Source organism: Semicossyphus pulcher, unplaced genomic scaffold, assembly GCF_022749685.1.
Source record: "Semicossyphus pulcher isolate SPU_LCO1_2020_fin unplaced genomic scaffold, fSemPul1.0.p SCAF_19, whole genome shotgun sequence".
Lineage (NCBI taxonomy): Eukaryota > Metazoa > Chordata > Actinopteri > Labriformes > Labridae > Semicossyphus > Semicossyphus pulcher.
The window spans coordinates 629742-650000 of record NW_027211692.1 but is presented as its reverse complement, the minus strand read 5'-3'; the positions used below and the strand labels follow the sequence as shown (position 1 = coordinate 650000).

At 45.4% G+C, this 20259-nt stretch overlaps 1 protein-coding gene across 4 annotated transcripts in view; it reads right to left on the bottom strand.

The window, feature by feature from the left end:
* The window catches only part of abcg1 (ATP-binding cassette, sub-family G (WHITE), member 1), a 27998-nt gene extending 7739 nt beyond the window's left edge, over window positions 1-20259 (bottom strand). For all 4 annotated transcript variants that reach the window (XM_069668585.1, XM_069668586.1, XM_069668588.1 and 1 more), the window contains exons 1-6: window positions 20228-20259; window positions 16294-16540; window positions 8273-8390; window positions 5523-5655; window positions 4302-4352; window positions 4046-4191 (exon numbers count right to left, since the gene is read on the bottom strand). In XM_069668585.1, the coding sequence (XP_069524686.1) occupies window positions 4046-4191; window positions 4302-4352; window positions 5523-5655; window positions 8273-8390; window positions 16294-16540; window positions 20228-20230 (698 nt within the window). In that variant the 5' untranslated portion in view covers window positions 20231-20259. The remainder of the gene's footprint in view (window positions 1-4045; window positions 4192-4301; window positions 4353-5522; window positions 5656-8272; window positions 8391-16293; window positions 16541-20227) is intronic.

Here is a 20259-nt window from a genome sequence, read left to right as displayed (position 1 = left end):
ATCAAGTTTCTGCTCCATCCACTCAGCTTGCTCAGGCAGCCATTGCCCAGCCAGTAAACCCCTCACCACCTCAGCCCTCCGGAGCTGTTGGTCCTGTTCCTTCAGCTCCTCCCCTCCGTGAACCCTATGTACCTGCTCCAGAAAGGTATGATGGAGACCTTGGCTCCTGCGGAGCTTTTCTGACGCAGTGTTCTCGAGTTTTTGAGCAGCAGCGCCACTCTTACGCCACTGATCGCTCCCGCATTGCTTATCTGATTAATTCTATGACTGGATCCGCTCGGGCCTGGGGGTCAGCTGTGTGGGAGAGCCAATCTCCTGTGTGTTTCTCCTACGTACCCTATACTGCTGAGATGCAAAAGGTTTTTGACCACCCTGTCCGTGGTAAAGACGCTGCAAAACGGCTGCTTACTCTCCGGCAGGGGTTACGCAGTGTTGCTGAGCTGGCTGTGGATTTCCGGACCCTGGCAGCGGTGTGTGGCTGGAATGATGAGGCTCTACAGGGGGCTTTTCAAAATGCTTTGAATGATGTGATTAAATATGAACTTGTCTCCCGAGATGAACCGGGATCTCTTGACCAACTCATATCCCTAGCCATAAAGATTGATAATCGCCTGCGGGAGCACCGCAGGGAGAGGGCTACCAAACAACATGCCGTCTCCATGACAGCTCCTCCTCGGCGCGACCCCGAACTTGTCCGAGTTCACACGAGCAGCCCAGAGCCTGAGCCCATGCAGTTAGGCAGAGCCCAATTAACGCCTGAGGAACGAGCTTGTTGCATAACTTCTAAGTCCTGCCTTTACTGCGATGAGTCTGGCCACTTCATTTCCACCTGTCCCAAACATCCAGCAAAAGGGCTGGCTCACCAGTAGTGGGAGAATTATTGGTGAGCCGAGCATCCAGTCAATCTTCCGTTCGCCTACAACTCCATGCCTCCCTCCAGTGGCATTCCCAATCATTACCCCTTTTTGCCCTTGTTGATTCTGGAGCTGATGAAAGCTTTATTGATGATAATTTGGTCAGCCAGATAGGAATTGAGATCGTGCCCTTGGACACTCCCCTTAAGGCTAAAGCTTTAAATGGACAACTGTTCGCTCGAGTTACTCACCAAACGGTCCCCATTACCCTCCGGATATCAGGCAACCATCAAGAAAAGATCAAGTTACACGTCATCAAGTGCCCTCAAACCCCTCTGGTTCTCAGAATTCCCTGGCTTAAGATGCACAATCCAAACATTGACTGGAGGGCAGGAAAAATTCTCTCTTGGAGCACATTTTGCCATAACCACTGTTTGCATTCTGCCCTAGCCCCAGCTGTTCCTGAGCCACAACCCCAGTATGAGCCCCCCGACCTCTCTTCTGTCCCAGAGGTTTATCACGACCTTGCGCCTGTCTTCAGCAAACATCAAGCCATGTCCCTACCGCCTCATCGTCCCTATGACTGTGCTATAGACCTCCTCCCCGGTGCACCTCTTCCTAACAGTCGGCTCTATAACCTCTCTCGACCCGAGCACGAAGCCATGGAGAGGTACATTCAGGACTCTCTTGTGGCAGGAATAATTCGTCCCTCCTCATCTCCGGTGGGTGCTGGTTTTTTCTATGTTGGCAAGAAAGATGGAACCCTGAGACCATGTATTGATTTCCGTGGTCTTAATAACATTACAGTCAAAAACAAATACCCACTGCCTTTAATCAGTTCTGCTTTTGCCCCCCTCCATGGAGCCACAGTTTTTTCTAAACTGGATCTTCGTAACGCCCACCATCTCATTTGCATCCGAGAAGGGGACGAGTGGAAGACAGCATTCAACACTCCCTTGGGCCACTTTGAGTACTTGGTAATGACTTTCGGCTTAACTAATGCAACTGCTGTGTTCCAGGCACTCGTAAATGATGTCCTCCGTGACATGTTGAACAGGGTGGTTTTTGTATATTTGGATGACATCTTGATTTTTTCCAAGACCCTCTCGGAGCATAAGCAGCATGTGCGACTGGCCCTGCAGCGCCTCCTAGAGAACAGGTTGTTTGTAAAAGCCGAGAAGTGTGAATTTCATGTTCCTAAAATATCTTTTCTCGGTTACATCATTGCACAGGGGGAGGTGCAGATGGATCAGCTACAGAGTTTTCTGGGATTCGCTAACTTCTAAAACTACAGCCGCCTCGCCGCTCCCCTCACTGCTCTCACCTCCACCTCCTCCTCCTTTCGGTGGACTACAGGGGCTGAAAAAGCTTTCGCTGAGCTCAAGCACCGCTTTGCCTCTTCTCCCATCCTGATTCAGCCTGACCCGGCTCGTAAGTTCATTGTGGAGGTGGACGCTTCAGACACAGGGGTAGGTGCTGTCCTGTCACAACGTTCTGTTGCTGATAATAAACTACACCCTTGTGCCTTTTTCTCCCGCAGACTCTCCTCTGCAGAGAGGAATTATGATATTGGCAACCGAGAGCTCCTTGCTGTGAAACTGGCTCTGGAGGAGTGGTGCCACTGGCTGAAAGGAGCGGACCAGCCTTTTATGGTGTGGACAGACCACAAGAATCTGTCTTACATCCAATCTGCCAGGAGGCTGAACTCTAGACAAGCCAGGTGGGCTTTATATTTTAGCAGATTTAACTTTACCCTTACCTATCGCCCAGGTTCCCGCAATGTCAAGCCTGATGCTCTGTCACGCCAGTTCTCTCCTGAAGTGATCAGTTCCGATCCGGAGTCCATCCTGCCTACCACCTGTTTTCTCGCAGCTGTCTTTTGGGTGATAGAATCTGTGGTTAAGTGGGCCCAGAACCACCAGGCTGACCCAGGTAATGGCCCTATTAATCGTCTCTTTGTCCCTGATTCTGTGCGCTCACAGGTCCTCCAATGGGCCCACTCCTCCCGATTCACGTGCCATCCCGGTCTCAACCGGACCCTGGCCTTTCTACGCCGACGGTTCTGGTGTCCCACCATGGAGGTTGACACACGCTCTTTCATCTCTGCCTGTTCTGTATGTGCTCAGTTCAAGACTTCAACCAAGCCCAGCTCTGGCCTCCTTCGTCCCTTGCCGGTTCCCAGTCGCCCCTGGTCACACATCGCTGTGGATTTTGTCACCGGTCTCCTCCCTTCAAACGGTAAAACTGTCATACTCACCATCATTGACCGTTTTTCTAAGTCAGTTCACTTTCTTGCCCTGCCCAAACTTCCCTCAGCTAGAGAGACAGCTGACCTCCTGGTGGAGCATGTCTTCCGCCTACATGGACTACCCACGGACATTGTTTCTGACCGGGGTCCCCAGTTTACATCACAGGTCTGGAAAGCCTTCTGTTCTGCCTTGGGAGCCACTACTAGCCTTTCCAGTGGATACCATCCTCAGACTAATGGCCAGACGGAGAGAGCCAATCAGGATATGGAGGCTGCGCTTCGCTGTGTTATCTCCTCTAATCAATCCTCCTGGAGCTCCCTGCTTCCCTGGGTGGAGTACGCGCATAACACCTTGCCGAGCGCATCCTCCGGTATGTCCCCCTTTCTTTGTGCTCTTGGTTATCAACCCCCCTTGTTTTCTACACAGGAAAAGGAACTGGCTGTCCCCTCTGTCCAAGCCCATATGCGTCGCTGCTTCAGGATTTGGAGGCAAGCCAGGGCTGCTCTGCTCCGCTCCTCCACTCGTATGCAAAAGCAGGCTAACCGCCGTCGCATCCCAGCTCCCAGTTACATCCCTGGTCAGAAGGTTTGGCTCAATTCCAAGAATCTTTCCCTTAAAGTTGAGTCCAGGAAATTGTCTCCCCGTTTTATTGGCCCCTTTGTCATTGAGTCCATTATTAACCTCTGTGCTGTTCGCCTCAAACTCCCTGCCTCTCTTCGCATCCATCCCACCTTTCATGTCTCTCAAGTTAAGCCTGTCTCCTCCAGCCCTCTGTGCGATAAGAAAACTAAAAATATCGATGATGAAAACTGGGCTAAAGACTTTAGGTTTTGTTGAATCAAACAACAAAATTTAACTAAACCTACAAACATTTCCATCAGCAGACTGAAGCTGAATCAGACAGACCACAGAGCAGACATCTTCAGGGACTCTGACCCTCACCTGGTGGGTTCATCGAAGAACATGACCGGGGGATTATTGACCAGCTCCAGAGCGATGGCCAGTCTCTTCCTCTGACCCCCCGACAGGTGAGACGTCCGGGTTTTAGCACAGTCCAGTAACCCCAGAGCCATCAGGATCTCCCGGACCTGACACACACACACACACACACACACACACACACACACACACACAGAACTGCTTTAACCACTGAGACAAACACATGACCAGGAAGTTGTCGTCAGGGATCATGACTCACCATCTCTCTACGAGCCTCCTCCTTCTCCTGCAGCTTCAGGTTGGCTGAGACCTGCAGAGACCAGAGTCATGAGTGCAGCACACACACACACACCACGCACACACACACACGCACACATACACACACACACACACACACACACCACGCACACACACACACACACACACACACACACACACACACACACACACACACACACGCACACACACACATTAAAAAGTTTAGACTGAACCAAGAACTGCAGAAATGTGACCAGACTGTCTAAATCTGCAGTTTTCTGTGGGACAACAACAAGGCAGGACATATGGACCAGGTAGTGACAGGTTGTTAGCCTCAGCGTGCGAGTTACCAGCCTTTGAAACTAATGTTCATCTAGCCAGAAGCCATTTAATTTCTTTGTTAGTTTTGGCTGTCCAGTTACAAGCCTTGGTAGGTAATGTCAAGCCTAGCTAGTAGCAAATCAAGTGTGTTGCTAGCCTTGCCATGCTAGTGATCATCTTCAGAAGTTAACATCCAGTCAGAAGCTGATGAAATCAGCCTCAGCTAGTCTCTATAAATATTCAGGCAGATTGCTCAGACAATGGGTTACTAGTCTCGGCATCCTACTGACTATGCTTTGATGCTGATGAATGCACAATCCATTAGCCTTTCTGGAGGGTTAGTAGCATCTGCATGCTAGTAACAAGCATCGAAGGCTAGTGACTACCAAGACAGAAGCTGTTCCTGTGGCTGTTAGCCTCTGCACTAGTGACCTACCTTGGCCACTTAGCTAATTACTAGCCAAGTCAGTAGCCCTTCCATTTGAAAGCTAGCCATGTTGTGCTTGTTACCAGTCTCAGAACCTAACATCCAGCCTATCCTAGACGATTTAATTGCCAGCTTGTCATCGGCCAGATCAGTAGCTGAGTTAGGCAGTGATACAGCCTCCACTGACCTCTCAGTAGTTTAATATTGACCTTTAACCTGCGTCATATTCCAGCTGTAAAGAGTATTTTTACAATGTGGTGATTTGTATTTTTACTTCAGTAAAGAATTTCGTTCTCCTTCCACCTCTGGCTGTAACACTCAAAACTCTGTTTAAATCATCTGTCTCTTTATTTTCTGTCCTCCATCTTGTTTACGTCTCTACACTCTGAGTCACATGTTAAACAGACATGTAAGCGACAGTCATGTGACTGTGCAGCTGTCAGTCGTAACACAACGTGAAGAAGAAGAGTGTACCATCATGGCCTCCTGCACGGTGAGGTGAGGCAGCAGCATGTCGTCCTGCATGATGTAACAGGACACCTTCCTGAAGGAGCGCAGGTCTCTGGGCTGACTGTTGATCAGAATCTCCCCCTTCATCCCCGTCTCCCTGCTCACACAGACACAAACACACAATGAAGAAGAAGAAGAAGAAGAAGAAGAAGAAGAAGACATACTTTATTAAGGGAAATACAAGGTTAGGTTAGGTCTGTTATTATTACACACATGCACAAACAGGACTCTATGGACATGCACTAATAGAGAGATGTCAGAGTGAGGGGGCTGCACGTGGACACGCGCCCTGAGCAGTCGGGGGATTCGGTGCCTTGCTCTTCGACAGTGCACAGGAAAGAACTTTAACCATCCTCCGGTTCCCAAGCCAAGCCCCTACAGACTGAGCTACCGTCTACTCAAATGATACTGGACTACAATGATACTGGACTACACTGATACTGGACTAAAATGATACTGGACTACACCGATACTGGACCTCAATGTTACTGATACTAGACTACAATGATACTGGACCTCAACGTTACTGATACTAGACTACAATGATACTGGACCTCAATGTTACTGATACTGGAGTGCAATGATACTGGACTACAATGATACTGGACCTCAATGTTACTGATACTGGACTACAATGATACTGGACCTCAATGTTACTGATACTGGAGTGCAATGATACTGGACTACAATGATACTGGACTACAAAGATACTGGACTACAAATATACTGGACTACAATGATACTGGACCTCAATGTTACTGGACTATACCAATACTGGACTGCAATGATACTGGACTACAACAATACTGGACTACAATGATACTGGACCACATTAATACTGGACTACAACAATACTGGACCACAATGATGCTGGACTATACCGATACTGGACCACAATGATACTGGACTACAACAATACTGGACTACAATGATACTGGACCACATTAATACTGGATTACACCAATACTGGACTACAATGATACTGGACTACAATAATACTGGACTACACTGATACTGGACTACAATGATACTGTACTACAGTGATACTTGACTACAATAATACTGGACTACACTGATACAGGACTACAATAATACTGGACTACAGTGATACTGGACTACACTGATACTGGACTACAATGATACTGGACCTCAATGTTACTGATACTGGACTACAATGATACTGGACTACAATGATACTGTCACACTGCGGTGAGGTTTGTCTTGTCTTGGATTTTTGTCTCGTAACTTCCTGTTTTATTTTGAAACCTAACTCTCCTCTCATTTCAGGTCACTTGCCCTTCCTCATGTGTCACCGGTCTGATTGTCTCCCCTGATCCCTGATTGTTTCCACCTGTTCCCCATTTCCCTCATGTGCTTATAGTGTGCGTCTCCCCTTTGTCTTTTGCCAAAGTGTTTCGTCCTTGTCCGTGCACCCAAGCCCTTATCCACAGTCATAGTCGATTTTGTCAAGAGTTTTTTGCTACGCCACGTAAGTTGTTTTCTGTTTCCTCCTTTGAGAGTGATTTTTCGTTTGTTAAAGTTTTCTAGTTTAGCGTCGATTTTGCGTTATTTTGTAAACTGTTTTCTTTCCTCCCTTTTGGAGCGATTTTGTGTTTAATAAGTATTAGATAGTTGTAGAGCCTCCTGTTTAGGTGAGCCTTTTCTTTTGTCCCGTTGATTAGATAGTTGTAGAGCCTCCTGGATACTGGACTACATTGATACTGGACTACAATGATACTGGACCTCAATGTTACTGATACTGGACTACACTGATACTGGACTACAATGATACTGGACCTCAATGTTACTGGACTATGCCAATACTGGACTACAATGATACTGGACCACATTAATACTGGACTACAACAATACTGGACCACAATGATGCTGGACTATACCGATACTGGACCACAATGATACTGGACTACAACAATACTGGACTACAATGATACTGGACTACAATAATACTGGACTACAATGATACTGGACTACAGTGATACTTGACTACAATAATACTGGACTACACTGATACAGGACTACAATAATACTGGACTACAGTGATACTGGACTACAATGATACTGGACTACAGTGATACTGGACTACAATAATACTGGACTACACTGATACAGGACTACAATAATACTGGACTACAGTGATACTGGACTACAGTGATACTGGACTACAATGATACTGGACTACACTGATACTGGACTACAATGATACTGGACCTCAATGTTACTGATACTGGACTACAATGATACTGGGCTACAATGATACTGGACCTCAATGTTACTGATACTGTACTACAATGATACTGGACCTCAATGTTACTGATACTGGACAATGATACTGGACTACAATGATACTGGACTATACCGATACTGGACCACAATGATGCTGGACCACAATGATGCTGGACTACACCGATACTGGACCACAATGATACTTGACTACACTATCACTATCACTGCTTTTTACCCCATGCGCAGGATGCTGCCTCACACCTACAGAGTGCGAGCAACAGGATCCTTACTGCAGTTCACTCAGTGGCCACCAGTGTCATTAATAAAAAATTGGCTTAAAACTTGTCATTTAACCGTAAAATGCAGATAAATAGTTGTTACTCTACTGCGCCATGCTTCATGAGGGCTCATCACATGGTGACTGAAGCTGTTTTAATGATGTCATTGTGTCTCAGCGGGTCAGTACCCACCTGTACCCAGCCAGGATATTCATGAGGGTGGACTTCCCGGCTCCTGAGGGCCCCATGATGGCCACCAGGTTCCTGCTGGTAAACTTCCCAGAGATCCCTTTGAGCAGAGTCTTGAAACCTGAGACAGAACAGAAACATTCAGTCTGCAGGTTCCCAGCCGGCCTGAGAGCCGCTCTTTGTGCTCGAGTCCACGAGTTCAGGTTACAGTACGTTTGGTTTCACCTGAATCAGATTCACATTAACTCTCAGAGAAACACCCACAAACCTGGACTCACCTGAATTCTGCAACATCATGACCATGGAAACTTTCAGTATGTTAATCAGTGTTCTGATTATTACAGATTTATTTCACCCTGTTTTCAGAGCATCTGTACCTGAGAAAGTCTTCTTTTAATTATTTCATCAAATTCTGGTGTGAACCAAACAGTCACAGTGAGAACACCTGAGAATACCTGAGAACACCTGAGAACACCTTTGTTTTCTTTTGAAACACAAACAAAGGTCTGTCTCCTCTCACTGAACGCTCTCCGCTTCGTTCAGGTTTGTTCTGTGTCTTTAGAGCAAAAGGTGAATATAACAAAGATTACAGGTCATGATCCCTTCTAGCTAACTACACCACTGGACACCAGAGATGCTGATGATAAATATTAAAATGATGAAGATGAAGATGTTGATGTTGATGTTGTCCTGCAGTAACCGCTGCAGTGTTTATCTGCTGATGGAAGCTGAACGCTGTTTAACAAGATTATCAGAATTAATCTGGTGTAATCTGCTCTGACCGACAGTTACCTCCACCGCAGTAATACTTACTGCACTGCAGTAAAACACTGTAATGCAGTAAAATACTCTACTGCAGTAAACACTGTAATGCAGTAAAACACTGTAATGCAGTAAAATACTCTACTGCAGTAAAACACTGTACTGCAATAAACACTGTAATGCAGTAAAATACTCTAATGCAGTAAAACACTGTAATGCAGTAAAATACTGTACTGCAGTAAAACACTGTACTGCAGTAAAACACTGTAATGCAGTAAAATACTGTACTGCAGTAAAACACTGTACTGCGGTAAAATACTGTACTGCAGTAAAATACTGTACTGCAGTAAAATACTCTACTGCAGTAAAACACTGTACTGCAGTAAAACACTGTAATGCAGTAAAATACTGTACTGCAGTAAAACACTGTACTGCAGTAAAATACTCTAATGCAGTAAAACATTGTACTGCAGTAAAACACTGTACTGCAGTAAAATACTCTACTGCAGTAAAACACTGTACTGCAGTAAAACACTGTAATGCAGTAAAATACTGTACTGCAGTAAAACACTGTACTGCGGTAAAATACTGTACTGCAGTAAAATACTCTAATGCAGTAAAACATTGTACTGCAGTAAAACACTGTACTGCAGTAAAATACTCTAATGCATTAAAACACTGTAATGCAGTAAAACACTGTACTGCAGTAAAACACTGTACTGCAGTAAAACACTGTAATGCATTAAAACACTGTACTGCAGTAAAATACTGTACTGCAGTAAAATACTCTACTGCAGTAAAACACTGTACTGCAGTAAAACACTGTACTGCAGTAAAACACTGTAATGCAGTAAAATACTCTAATGCAGTAAAACACTGTACTGCAGTAAAACACTGTACTGCAGTAAAATACTCTAATGCATTAAAACACTGTAATGCAGTAAAATACTCTAATGCAGTAAAACACTGTACTGCAGTAAAACACTGTAATGCATTAAAACACTGTACTGCAGTAAAATACTGTACTGCAGTAAAATACTGTAATGCAGTAAAACACTGTACTGCAGTAAAATACTGTACTGCAGTAAAACACTGTAATGCATTAAAACACTGTACTGCAGTAAAATACTGTACTGCAGTAAAATACTGTAATGCAGTAAAACACTGTACTGCAGTAAAATACTGTACTGCAGTAAAACACTGTACTGCAGTAAAATACTGTACTGCAGTAAAACACTCTAATGCAGTAAAACACTGTACTGCAGTAAAACACTGTAATGCATTAAAACACTGTACTGCAGTAAAATACTGTAATGCATTAAAACACTGTACTGCAGTAAAATACTGTAATTCAGTAAGTTGGTGTACAATAAAGGTGTGAGTATTTTAAGTAGATATTTCTGTTGGACTGTGATTGCTGCACGTCTCCTGTCCTACACTGAACAAATACGACCATGTGGTAGATATCTACAGTAATCACTGGAACTGTTGGAAGTCACATGTTTATATCAGTAGTTGAGACTGTGATGAATGAGAAGTGAGTTGTAGATATCTATCATTAGACTTTACATAATAGATATGACACGTTCTTATTATAACTAGTATGAGAGCATCACATCACTGCTTGTGTTTCAGTGTTATAAGAGCTCAGGTCAGGTGATAACAGGTCAAACATGGGGACTCCAGGTAAGGCTTTATGTATGTGTATGTACATATATGTATATATATGTGTATATATCTGGGTTCTCTCCTCCCTCAGTTGGACTGTCAGGTAAATTGAACGTCGTCAGGAACATTTATGGATCTGTAGTTTAGATAATGACCAGGTCAGAGTCAATTTAGTAACCTAATTAACATTCTGCTGCACGCTACCATTACCCATGATGCATCAGGAACGACATGTGCTTCACCAGTTATGACATCATAACTCATCCATCATTCTTCACTCTATCAAACATCTGAATCTTCAGGTGTGTCACGCTGACAGAAGCAGTTCATCTGGTCATCATCCTCATCAGGAGGAGGCGTGTTGTTCCCAGCTGAGCAGGTGCGCTGGTCTGAGTGAAACTCTGGTTCTCTGACAGGAACCTTAACAAAGAGTTCTTGGAAACCTGAGCTGTTAAAGCCTCCGACAGCATCTCATTACAGACTTAACACAACAAAACAGCTGCTCACTGTCTGAACCCACTTTGTGAGAGCTATTCTGTGTCATTGTCCTCTGCACACTACAGTACACCACAGTATACTACAGTGCACCACAGTGGAACACAGTATACTACAGTGCACCACAGTGCACCACAGTGCAACACAGTGCAACACAGTATACTACAGTGCACCACAGTGCACCACAGTGCACCACAGTATACTACAGTGCACCACAGTATACTACAGTGCACCACAGTGCACCACAGTATACTACAGTATACTACTGTGCACCACAGTGCACCACAGTACACCACAGTGCACCACAGTACACCACAATGCACCACAGTATACTACAGTACACCACAGTGCACCACAGTATACTACAGTACACCACAGTGCACCACAGTACACCACAGTACACCACAGTGCATCACAGTGCACCACAGTATACTACAGTGCAACACAGTGCACCACAGTATACTACAGTGCACCACAGTACACCACAGTATACTACAGTGCACCACAGTATACTACAGTACACCACAGTGCACCACAGTATACTACAGTACACCACAGTGCACCACAGTACACCACAGTACACCACAGTGCATCACAGTGCACCACAGTATACTACAGTGCACCACAGTACACCACAGTATACTACAGTGCACCACAGTACACCACAGTATACTACAGTGCACCACAGTATACTACAGTGCACCACAGTACACCAAAGTATACTACAGTGCACCACAGTACACCACAGTATACTACAGTGCACCACAGTACACCACAGTACACCACAGTATACTACAGTGCACCACAGTACACCACAGTACACCACAGTATACTACAGTGCACCACAGTATACTACAGTGCACCACAGTACACCACAGTATACTACAGTGCACCACAGTATACTACAGTGCACCACAGTACACCACAGTATACTACAGTGCACCACAGTACACCACAGTATACTACAGTATACCACAGTACACCACAGTATACTACAGTGCACCACAGTACACCACAGTACACCACAGTATACTACAGTACACCACAGTGCACCACAGTATACTAAAGTGCACCACAGTATACTACAGTGCACCACAGTACACCACAGTACACCACAGTATACTACAGTGCACCACAGTACACCAAAGTATACCACAGTACACCACAGTATACTACAGTACACCACAGTACACCACAGTGCACCACAGTATACTACAGTGCACCACAGTATACTACAGTACACCACAGTACACCACAGTGCACCACAGTATACTAAAGTGCACCACAGTATACTACAGTACACCACAGTACACCACAGTGCACCACAGTATACTAAAGTGCACCACAGTATACTACAGTGCACCACAGTACACCACAGTACACCACAGTACACCACAGTATACTACAGTGCACCACAGTACACCAAAGTATACCACAGTACACCACAGTATACTACAGTACACCACAGTACACCACAGTGCACCAAAGTATACCACAGTACACCACAGTATACTACAGTACACCACAGTACACCACAGTATACTACAGTGCACCACAGTACACCACAGTATACTACAGTACACCACAGTACACCACAGTGCACCAAAGTATACCACAGTACACCACAGTATACTACAGTGCACCACAGTACACCACAGTATACTACAGTGCACCACAGTGCACCACAGTATACTACAGTACACCACAGTACACCACAGTATACTACAGTACACCACAGTACACCACAGTATACTACAGTACACCACAGTATACTACAGTGCACCACAGTGCACCAAAGTATACTAAAGTGCACCACAGTGCACCACAGTATGCTACAGTGCACCGGACCAAAGGTCGTCCACTAAAAGGTCTTGTTGTTTCCACTGTCAGGCTCAGATTGTTATTCAGAGGAAGATGATTTTTTTAACCACACACAGACGTTACATCGCTCTCTGCAAACACACCAGACTCCATTCATAAAAGCAATGATTTAAGCTCACAGTACACAGGAGCTGCTGCTCTGCCTGTGCGTAGATCTGTTGGTTAGTTTGTGTTGTTTTGTGTGTCACAATAACAGAGGCAGACCTCGACTCCTGTGACAGGGGTAAAATTATCGATTTTGTCAATGGAGTCTGGTGTCTTTAAAGAGAGATGTTCGAAAATGTTTTTCTACCTATTCGTCATTAAGAAGTCAAAAATATACTGAACAAAAATAGGACCCAGGTTTAAAAAGACAGCAGTTAGCCTTTTAAACTTAATAATATTATAATTATATATTTATAATAATAAATATAAAAGGTTCAAGCAAACCATTCAACGTATCAGCAAAGTAACACAAAACACAAACAAACTTAACTATCAGACCAGAGACTCCTGTGTCCTGAGAGGTAAAATGACTGTTTTTGTCAGCGTAGTTCTGGAGGCTTTGAAGAGAGCGATGTAAAATACCAGCTGATATTTTCATGTTTAATGGATGGAAGTTGCTCTGCAGGCTGATAAAACAAGATTCTGTCACAGATACAGGAACCTGCAGCCTGAACTCTTTGTGTTCCACATCTTTTGTCTGAAGAGCTGAAACATGACACGAGGTTTCCCCTCCAGAATGTGGTTTTCACGTCCGAGCTGCTCAAAGACAAATCAGAGCACGAGTTAAAAAGATCCTTAAATAAATCTTTCAGTTTTAATTTCCCCTCTTTTACTTGACCTGGTGTTTTGCTTATTTAACTCATTGTTCTTTATGTGACGGCTGCTCAGGATATTAGAGAGAGGCAGACTGCTAAGGATAAAAACTTTCAAAAAGTCTTGCAAACATAAGAAGTCACAATCTGCCTCTGTCACATCTGTGTGTTAGCTGAGGAGCTGGATGTTCAGTAACAAGTGGTTGTAGCCCTGAGACATGGACACGGTTCTGAGGCCACGGTTCTGAGGCCTGTTTATCCGTCGCCTTCATGTTTCTTTATAGGAGCCAGACGTGACCATTCGTGGACAAGAGGGGGAGCTGGAGAGGAGTGAGGGGTTAGAAAATGCTAAGTTATCAGCTAACGCTAGCAATAGATTGGTCAGCAATCTTTTTGCAACCTGTGGAGTCGCCCCCTGCTGGCCATTAAAAAGAGTGTAGGTTTAAGACATGGTGTCTGCTCCGTCTGAACAGGGTGTGGGGTTAACTTCTGGAGGGCAGTCAGCCCTGAGCTCAGACTGACAGGAGGAGTTTCGTCTCTTCAAACACAAACTGCAGAAACATCATCAGGTGACTTTTTCTGTTGTTTGTGTTTTATTTTGTCGGCTGTAAGCGACAGAGCGCCTTCTAATCTGACCTGCAGCTATTTACAGCAGTGGACCCTGACGGAGATTAACAGATTACAGCCTGATAATCCCACACACACACACACACTCACACACAGCATCCTAAATCACTCTGATAATAATAAACTGTTGCATAAACTGTTGTACTTCCTTGTATTTGCCTTTTAGGTCCCTCAGCTCGACCACACTGACGTGACAGCTGTCAGAGTTTCTGTGAATGTTTTGATGAGCAGAGATTTGATCGTGTCGAGAAGCCGAGATCTCACCTCATGATCCCACCTGCACATCACTGACTGATTTCAGTCCTCTCACACATGAAGTCAATGTCACTTCAAACGTTCAGCAGCTGCTGATCTCTGCAAACTCTCCTCAAGCTTCTCTGATGGTAACTGATCGTTTGTGACTGCAGTGGACCTTCAGGCTGTCCCTTCAGGTTCTGGACGCAGCAAACAGACCTCAGATCAGCTGTGATTACATCAGTGAGCTGCTCACATTCAAACGTCTCTGACTGACTGTCAGACACATTTTAAAAGTCAAAGCTTTTTTTTTAACTTTTACTCATGTAGCTCACAAAGATCAGCAGCAGGTCACTGACCCAGAGTCAGCGTGCGTGACCGAACTGAGAGAACCCTCTCAGCTGCAGGTGTTAATAATGTAGACTCAGCACACGTACACCCAGTGAAAAAACTTTAACTGTGAAGGGGCCACAGGAAGTGATGAGTCAGACTGCTGCTTCCTCGACATGTATAAACCACTGACTGTATATAAAGATGGCCGACGTGTCTCCTCCTCCTCTCATTGTACAAAAACAAAACCAAATGGGTGGAGTTACTAAAAAAGAACATGAAGGACTGAATATTTGTGGGTAATCGTTCTGAAAATGTATTAAAAATAGGGCTGTCAATCGAGTAAAATATTTAATCGCGATTAATCTCATGGTTGTTCTTAGTTAGTTGACTCGTGAATAATCGCACATTTTTTACCTGTTGTAAATGTACCTTTAAGAGATATTACGTTTTTAATCCTCTTATCAACATGAGAATGGACAAATACGCTTCCTCTATGCTAATGTGTGTTTATTATTACTGCAACATTCCAAAACAATGAGAAATACTGTCCAGAATATTCTACAGAATAACCTCAAAGGTTCTGCACGCTCAAAAACTTTGCTTTGCTTCAGTCCCCCAACACACCTGTGCTCTCTGCACCGCTGCTGGCCCCGCCCCCTCTTCCTGTCTGTCTCTCTGTCTGCTGTGTTGACCGTCTTCATCAGCAGTCTGTTTCATTAAGTCACTAAAGTTAAATATTTTCTCTCACAATTCAGTTCTCACAGCACGTGAGCCGCGTGTGCACGAGGGACGTTATTAATGACGTAGCGATCAAAGCGATCGATCGATACCGAATGACCTTTTATAAGCTTCATAAACCGAGACAATCAATGCTTTTACAATAGGGACACACGGAGATACACAGCAGGAATGTTGACATGGCGTCACAGAACTGCATATGACTGTGTGCGGACAGAGAGCGTCCTGATGTCCTGTGACTCCTGTCACCGTGTCAGTGCTCTTCCTCAGAGCGTTATTAACGCGTTATCTTTGACAGCCCTAATTAAATTAAAAATGATCTTGTTTTATTTTCTCTTTTCTTTAGATTAAAATCGGCAGCTTGTTTTGTTAAAAACACGACAGATTCTATAACTGCGCTTGATGTTTGATGTTCTTTATCATGAATCAGTGATGAGATGAATAACCAGCAGCTCTGATGTACACTCGCTGCTTGTTGTGTTGCAGTACCTTTCTTCCTCCACCAGGGGCCCTCTCTGACCGAGTACGAGACGTCCTTGAACTCGATGTTGACCGCCGGTCTCCGTGGTAAGGAGGAGAACTTCTGGGCCTCCGTCAGGTTGTTGTCCACCTTCTTCAGGTGTCCCTGCAGCAGTGGCGTCTGCTGGCTGCCCGCCGGCCGCTTGTTAACCACCTCGTCCATACAAACACACACCGTCCGGGGGTCCAACATGAGGTCCGGGGGCCCGTTAGTGTTCTGAGGGTCAGATCACAGAGGGAGGGGAGAAGTTCACAAAGTGAACAAAGCAGGTCTGCCTCTGTTATTGTGTTAGTTTGGATCAAACACAACATTTGTCAAACACACACAACAAGACAAACTAACTAACTAACCAACAGATCTACACAGAGGCAGAGCAGCAGCTCCTGTGTCCTGTGAGCTTAAATCAGTGTTTTTCTGAATGGAGTCTGGTGTGTGTGCAGAGAGCGATGTAACGTCTGTGTGTGGTTAAAACAATCATCTTCCTCTGTAACAAAAAGGTCTATCTCTGTAGGGATCCTTTCTGTCATGTTGTCACACACTTAGAATAACAATCTGAGCCTGTCAGTGGAAACAACAAGAACTTTTAGTGGACGACCTTTGACCTGGTGTTTTTGCACGCCTGGAGCAAGTCCAAAACTTATAAACCTTTTAGACATTTACATTCAAGTTTGATACTTGAGAGTTGATGTTCTGTAATTTGGGACATCGTGTGAGCGTCCTGCTCCTCCATATGGACACCAATCTGCCTCCACAGAGAGGAGGAGGAGGAGGAGGAGGAGGAGGTGACTGTCGGACAGAGAAGAGCTTAGTCACCGAGGATTTAAAGCTGACAAACTGCAGACTGCTGCTGTGATTCAGCACAGAAACAGCTCCACCTTCATCATCTGTGCTAACCGACCAGCTCACTGGTCATCAACAGTAACATCACTGAAACACCGCAGAGAAAAAAGCACATTAAACTGTTTTCACAACTTTAAAATATTTTCTCTCATTGATGTTTGAAAAGATCATCTCTCCTCTGGACGCTCTCTCTCTCTCTCTCTGACCGTCTGCTTCATGCTCTGTCTGCTGCAGCTACAGGAACGCACTCCTGTCCAAGCAGGTCAGGTGTATTTTAAAAGTGCACATCTCCTGACTCGTCACATACAGAGTGCTCCACTCTTCACAACAAACAGCTTCTAGAGAAACACAACATCTTCATGTTCAGCTTCCTGGATTACAAAGAAGAGGTGCATCCTGGGAAATGTGCTGAAGATGTGTTTCAAAGATAAATTTGTCTCTGTAAGTCAGTTTTGGCTCGAGTGCTGCATACGTTCAGCTTCTCTGCTGTCACACTGATCAATAAATAATCTAACGATCCACACGCTCACAGAGAGCGCATACAGACAGCCATGAATCACTCACACCGCACGTCGCACAGAATACACAACAATAAGATGTAAGGACAACATGAGGGCCGAGGCCGTCCTGTTCCCAACGCTCCCGTAAAGGCGGCCATCTTTCCTGAATGTGGAGGATCCATCTGTTGCATCCTTTAAGAAACCTTTCCCAGGATTCATTGCGTGCTGAAGTCAGAGACGGTGAATGTGTTGTAACATTGAGGAGTCCATGAACACACCAGCGGCCGAAGAAAGCCCTCTTAAACGTAGAAATGAATCATTTACACTAACACTCCCTGTGTGTCTCTGTGTGTCTCTGTGTGTCCCTGTGTGTCCCTGTGTGTCTCTGTGTGTCCCTGTGTGTCTCTGTGTGTCTCTGTGTGTCTCTGTGTGTCTCTTGTGTCTCTGTGTGTCCCTGTGTGTCCCTGTGTGTCTCAGTGTGTCTCTGTGTGTCTCTGTGTGTCCCTGTGTGTCTCTGTGTGTCTCTTGTGTCTCAGTGTGTCTCTGTGTGTCTCAGTGTGTCTCAGTGTGTCCCTGTGTGTCTCTGTGTGTCTCTTGTGTCTCTGTGTGTCTCTGTGTGTCTCAGTGTGTCTCTTGTGTCTCAGTGTGTCTCAGTGTGTCCCTGTGTGTCTCTGTGTGTCTCTTGTGTCTCTGTGTGTCTCTGTGTGTCTCTGTGTGTCTCAGTGTGTCTCTTTGTGTCTCTTTGTGTCTCTGTGTGTCTCTGTTGTCTCTTGTGTCTCAGTGTGTCTCAGTGTGTCCCTGTGTGTCCCTGTGTGTCTCTGTGTGTCTCTTGTGTCTCAGTGTGTCTCTGTGTGTCCCTGTGTGTCCCTGTGTGTCTCTTGTGTCTCAGTGTGTCTCAGTGTGTCTCTGTGTGTCTCTTGTGTCTCAGTGTGTCTCTGTGTGTCTCTTGTGTCTCTGTGTGTCTCTGTGTGTCTCTTGTGTCTCAGTGTGTCTCTGTGTGTCTCTTGTGTCTCTGTGTGTCTCTGTGTGTCTCTTGTGTCTCAGTGTGTCTCTGTGTGTCTCTTGTGTCTCTGTGTGTCTCTTGTGTCTCTGTGTGTCTCTGTGTGTCTCTTGTGTCTCTGTGTGTGTCTCTGTGTGTCTCTGTGTGTCTCTTGTGTCTCTGTGTGTCTCTGTGTGTCTCTTGTGTCTCTGTGTGTGTCTCTGTGTGTCTCTGTGTGTCTCTTGTGTCTCTGTGTGTCTCTTGTGTCTCTGTGTGTGTCTCTGTGTGTCTCTGTGTGTCTCTCTGTGTCTCTTGTGTCTCTGTGTGTCTCTTGTGTCTCTGTGTGTCTCTGTGTGTCTCTTGTGTCTCAGTGTGTCTCTGTGTGTCTCTTGTGTCTCAGTGTGTCTCTGTGTGTCTCTGTGTGTCTCTTGTGTCTCTGTGTGTCTCTGTGTGTCTCTTGTGTCTCTGTGTGTGTCCCTGTGTGTCTCTGTGTGTCTCTTGTGTCTCTGTGTGTCTCTGTGTGTCTCTTGTGTCTCTGTGTGTGTCTCTGTGTGTCTCTGTGTGTCTCTTGTGTCTCTGTGTGTGTCTCAGTGTGTCTCTGTGTGTCTCTGTGTGTCTCTTGTGTCTCTGTGTGTCTCTTGTGTCTCTGTGTGTCTCTTGTGTCTCTGTGTGTGTCTGTGTGTGTGTCTCAGTGTGTCTCTGTGTGTCTCTGTGTGTCTCTTGTGTCTCAGTGTGTCTCTTTGTGTCTCTGTGTGTCTCTGTGTGTCTCTTGTGTCTCAGTGTGTCTCTTTGTGTCTCTGTGTGTCTCTGTGTGTCTCTTGTGTCTCAGTGTGTCTCTTTGTGTCTCTGTGTGTCTCTGTGTGTCTCTTGTGTCTCTGTGTGTGTCTCTGTGTGTCTCTGTGTGTCTCTTGTGTCTCTGTGTGTGTCTCAGTGTGTCTCTGTGTGTCTCTGTGTGTCTCTTGTGTCTCTGTGTGTCTCTTGTGTCTCTGTGTGTCTCTTGTGTCTCTGTGTGTCTGTGTGTGTGTGTCTCTTAGTGTGTCTCTGTTTGTCTCAGTGTGTCTCTCTGTGTGTGTGTGTGTGTGTGTGTGTGTGTGTGTGTCTCTCAGTGTGTCTCTGTGTGTGTGTGTGTCTCTGTATGTCTCAGTGTGTCTCTGTGTGTCTCTGTGTGTGTGTGTGTGTGTGTGTGTGTGTGTCTCTCAGTGTGTCTCTTTGTGTCTCGGTGTGTCTCTTGTGTCTCTTGTGTCTCTGTGTGTGTGTGTCTCTTAGTGTGTCTCTGTTTGTCTCAGTGTGTCTCTGTGTGTGTGTGTGTGTGTGTGTGTGTCTCTCAGTGTGTCTCTGTGTGTGTGTGTGTGTGTGTGTGTGTGTGTCTCTCAGTGTGTCTCCGTGTGTGTGTGTGTGTGTGTCTCTGTTTGTCTCTGTGTGTCTCAGTGTGTCTCTGTGTGTGTGTGTGTGTCTCAGTGTGTCTCTGTGTGTCCCTGTGTGTCTCTGTGTCTCAGTGTGTGTGTGTGTGTCTTAGTGTGTCTCAGTGTGTCTCAGTGTGTGTGTGTGTGTGTGTGTGTGTGTGTGTGTGTCCTCAGTACTCACCATGATGATGGAGTTGGTGACGGTGGGGTTGT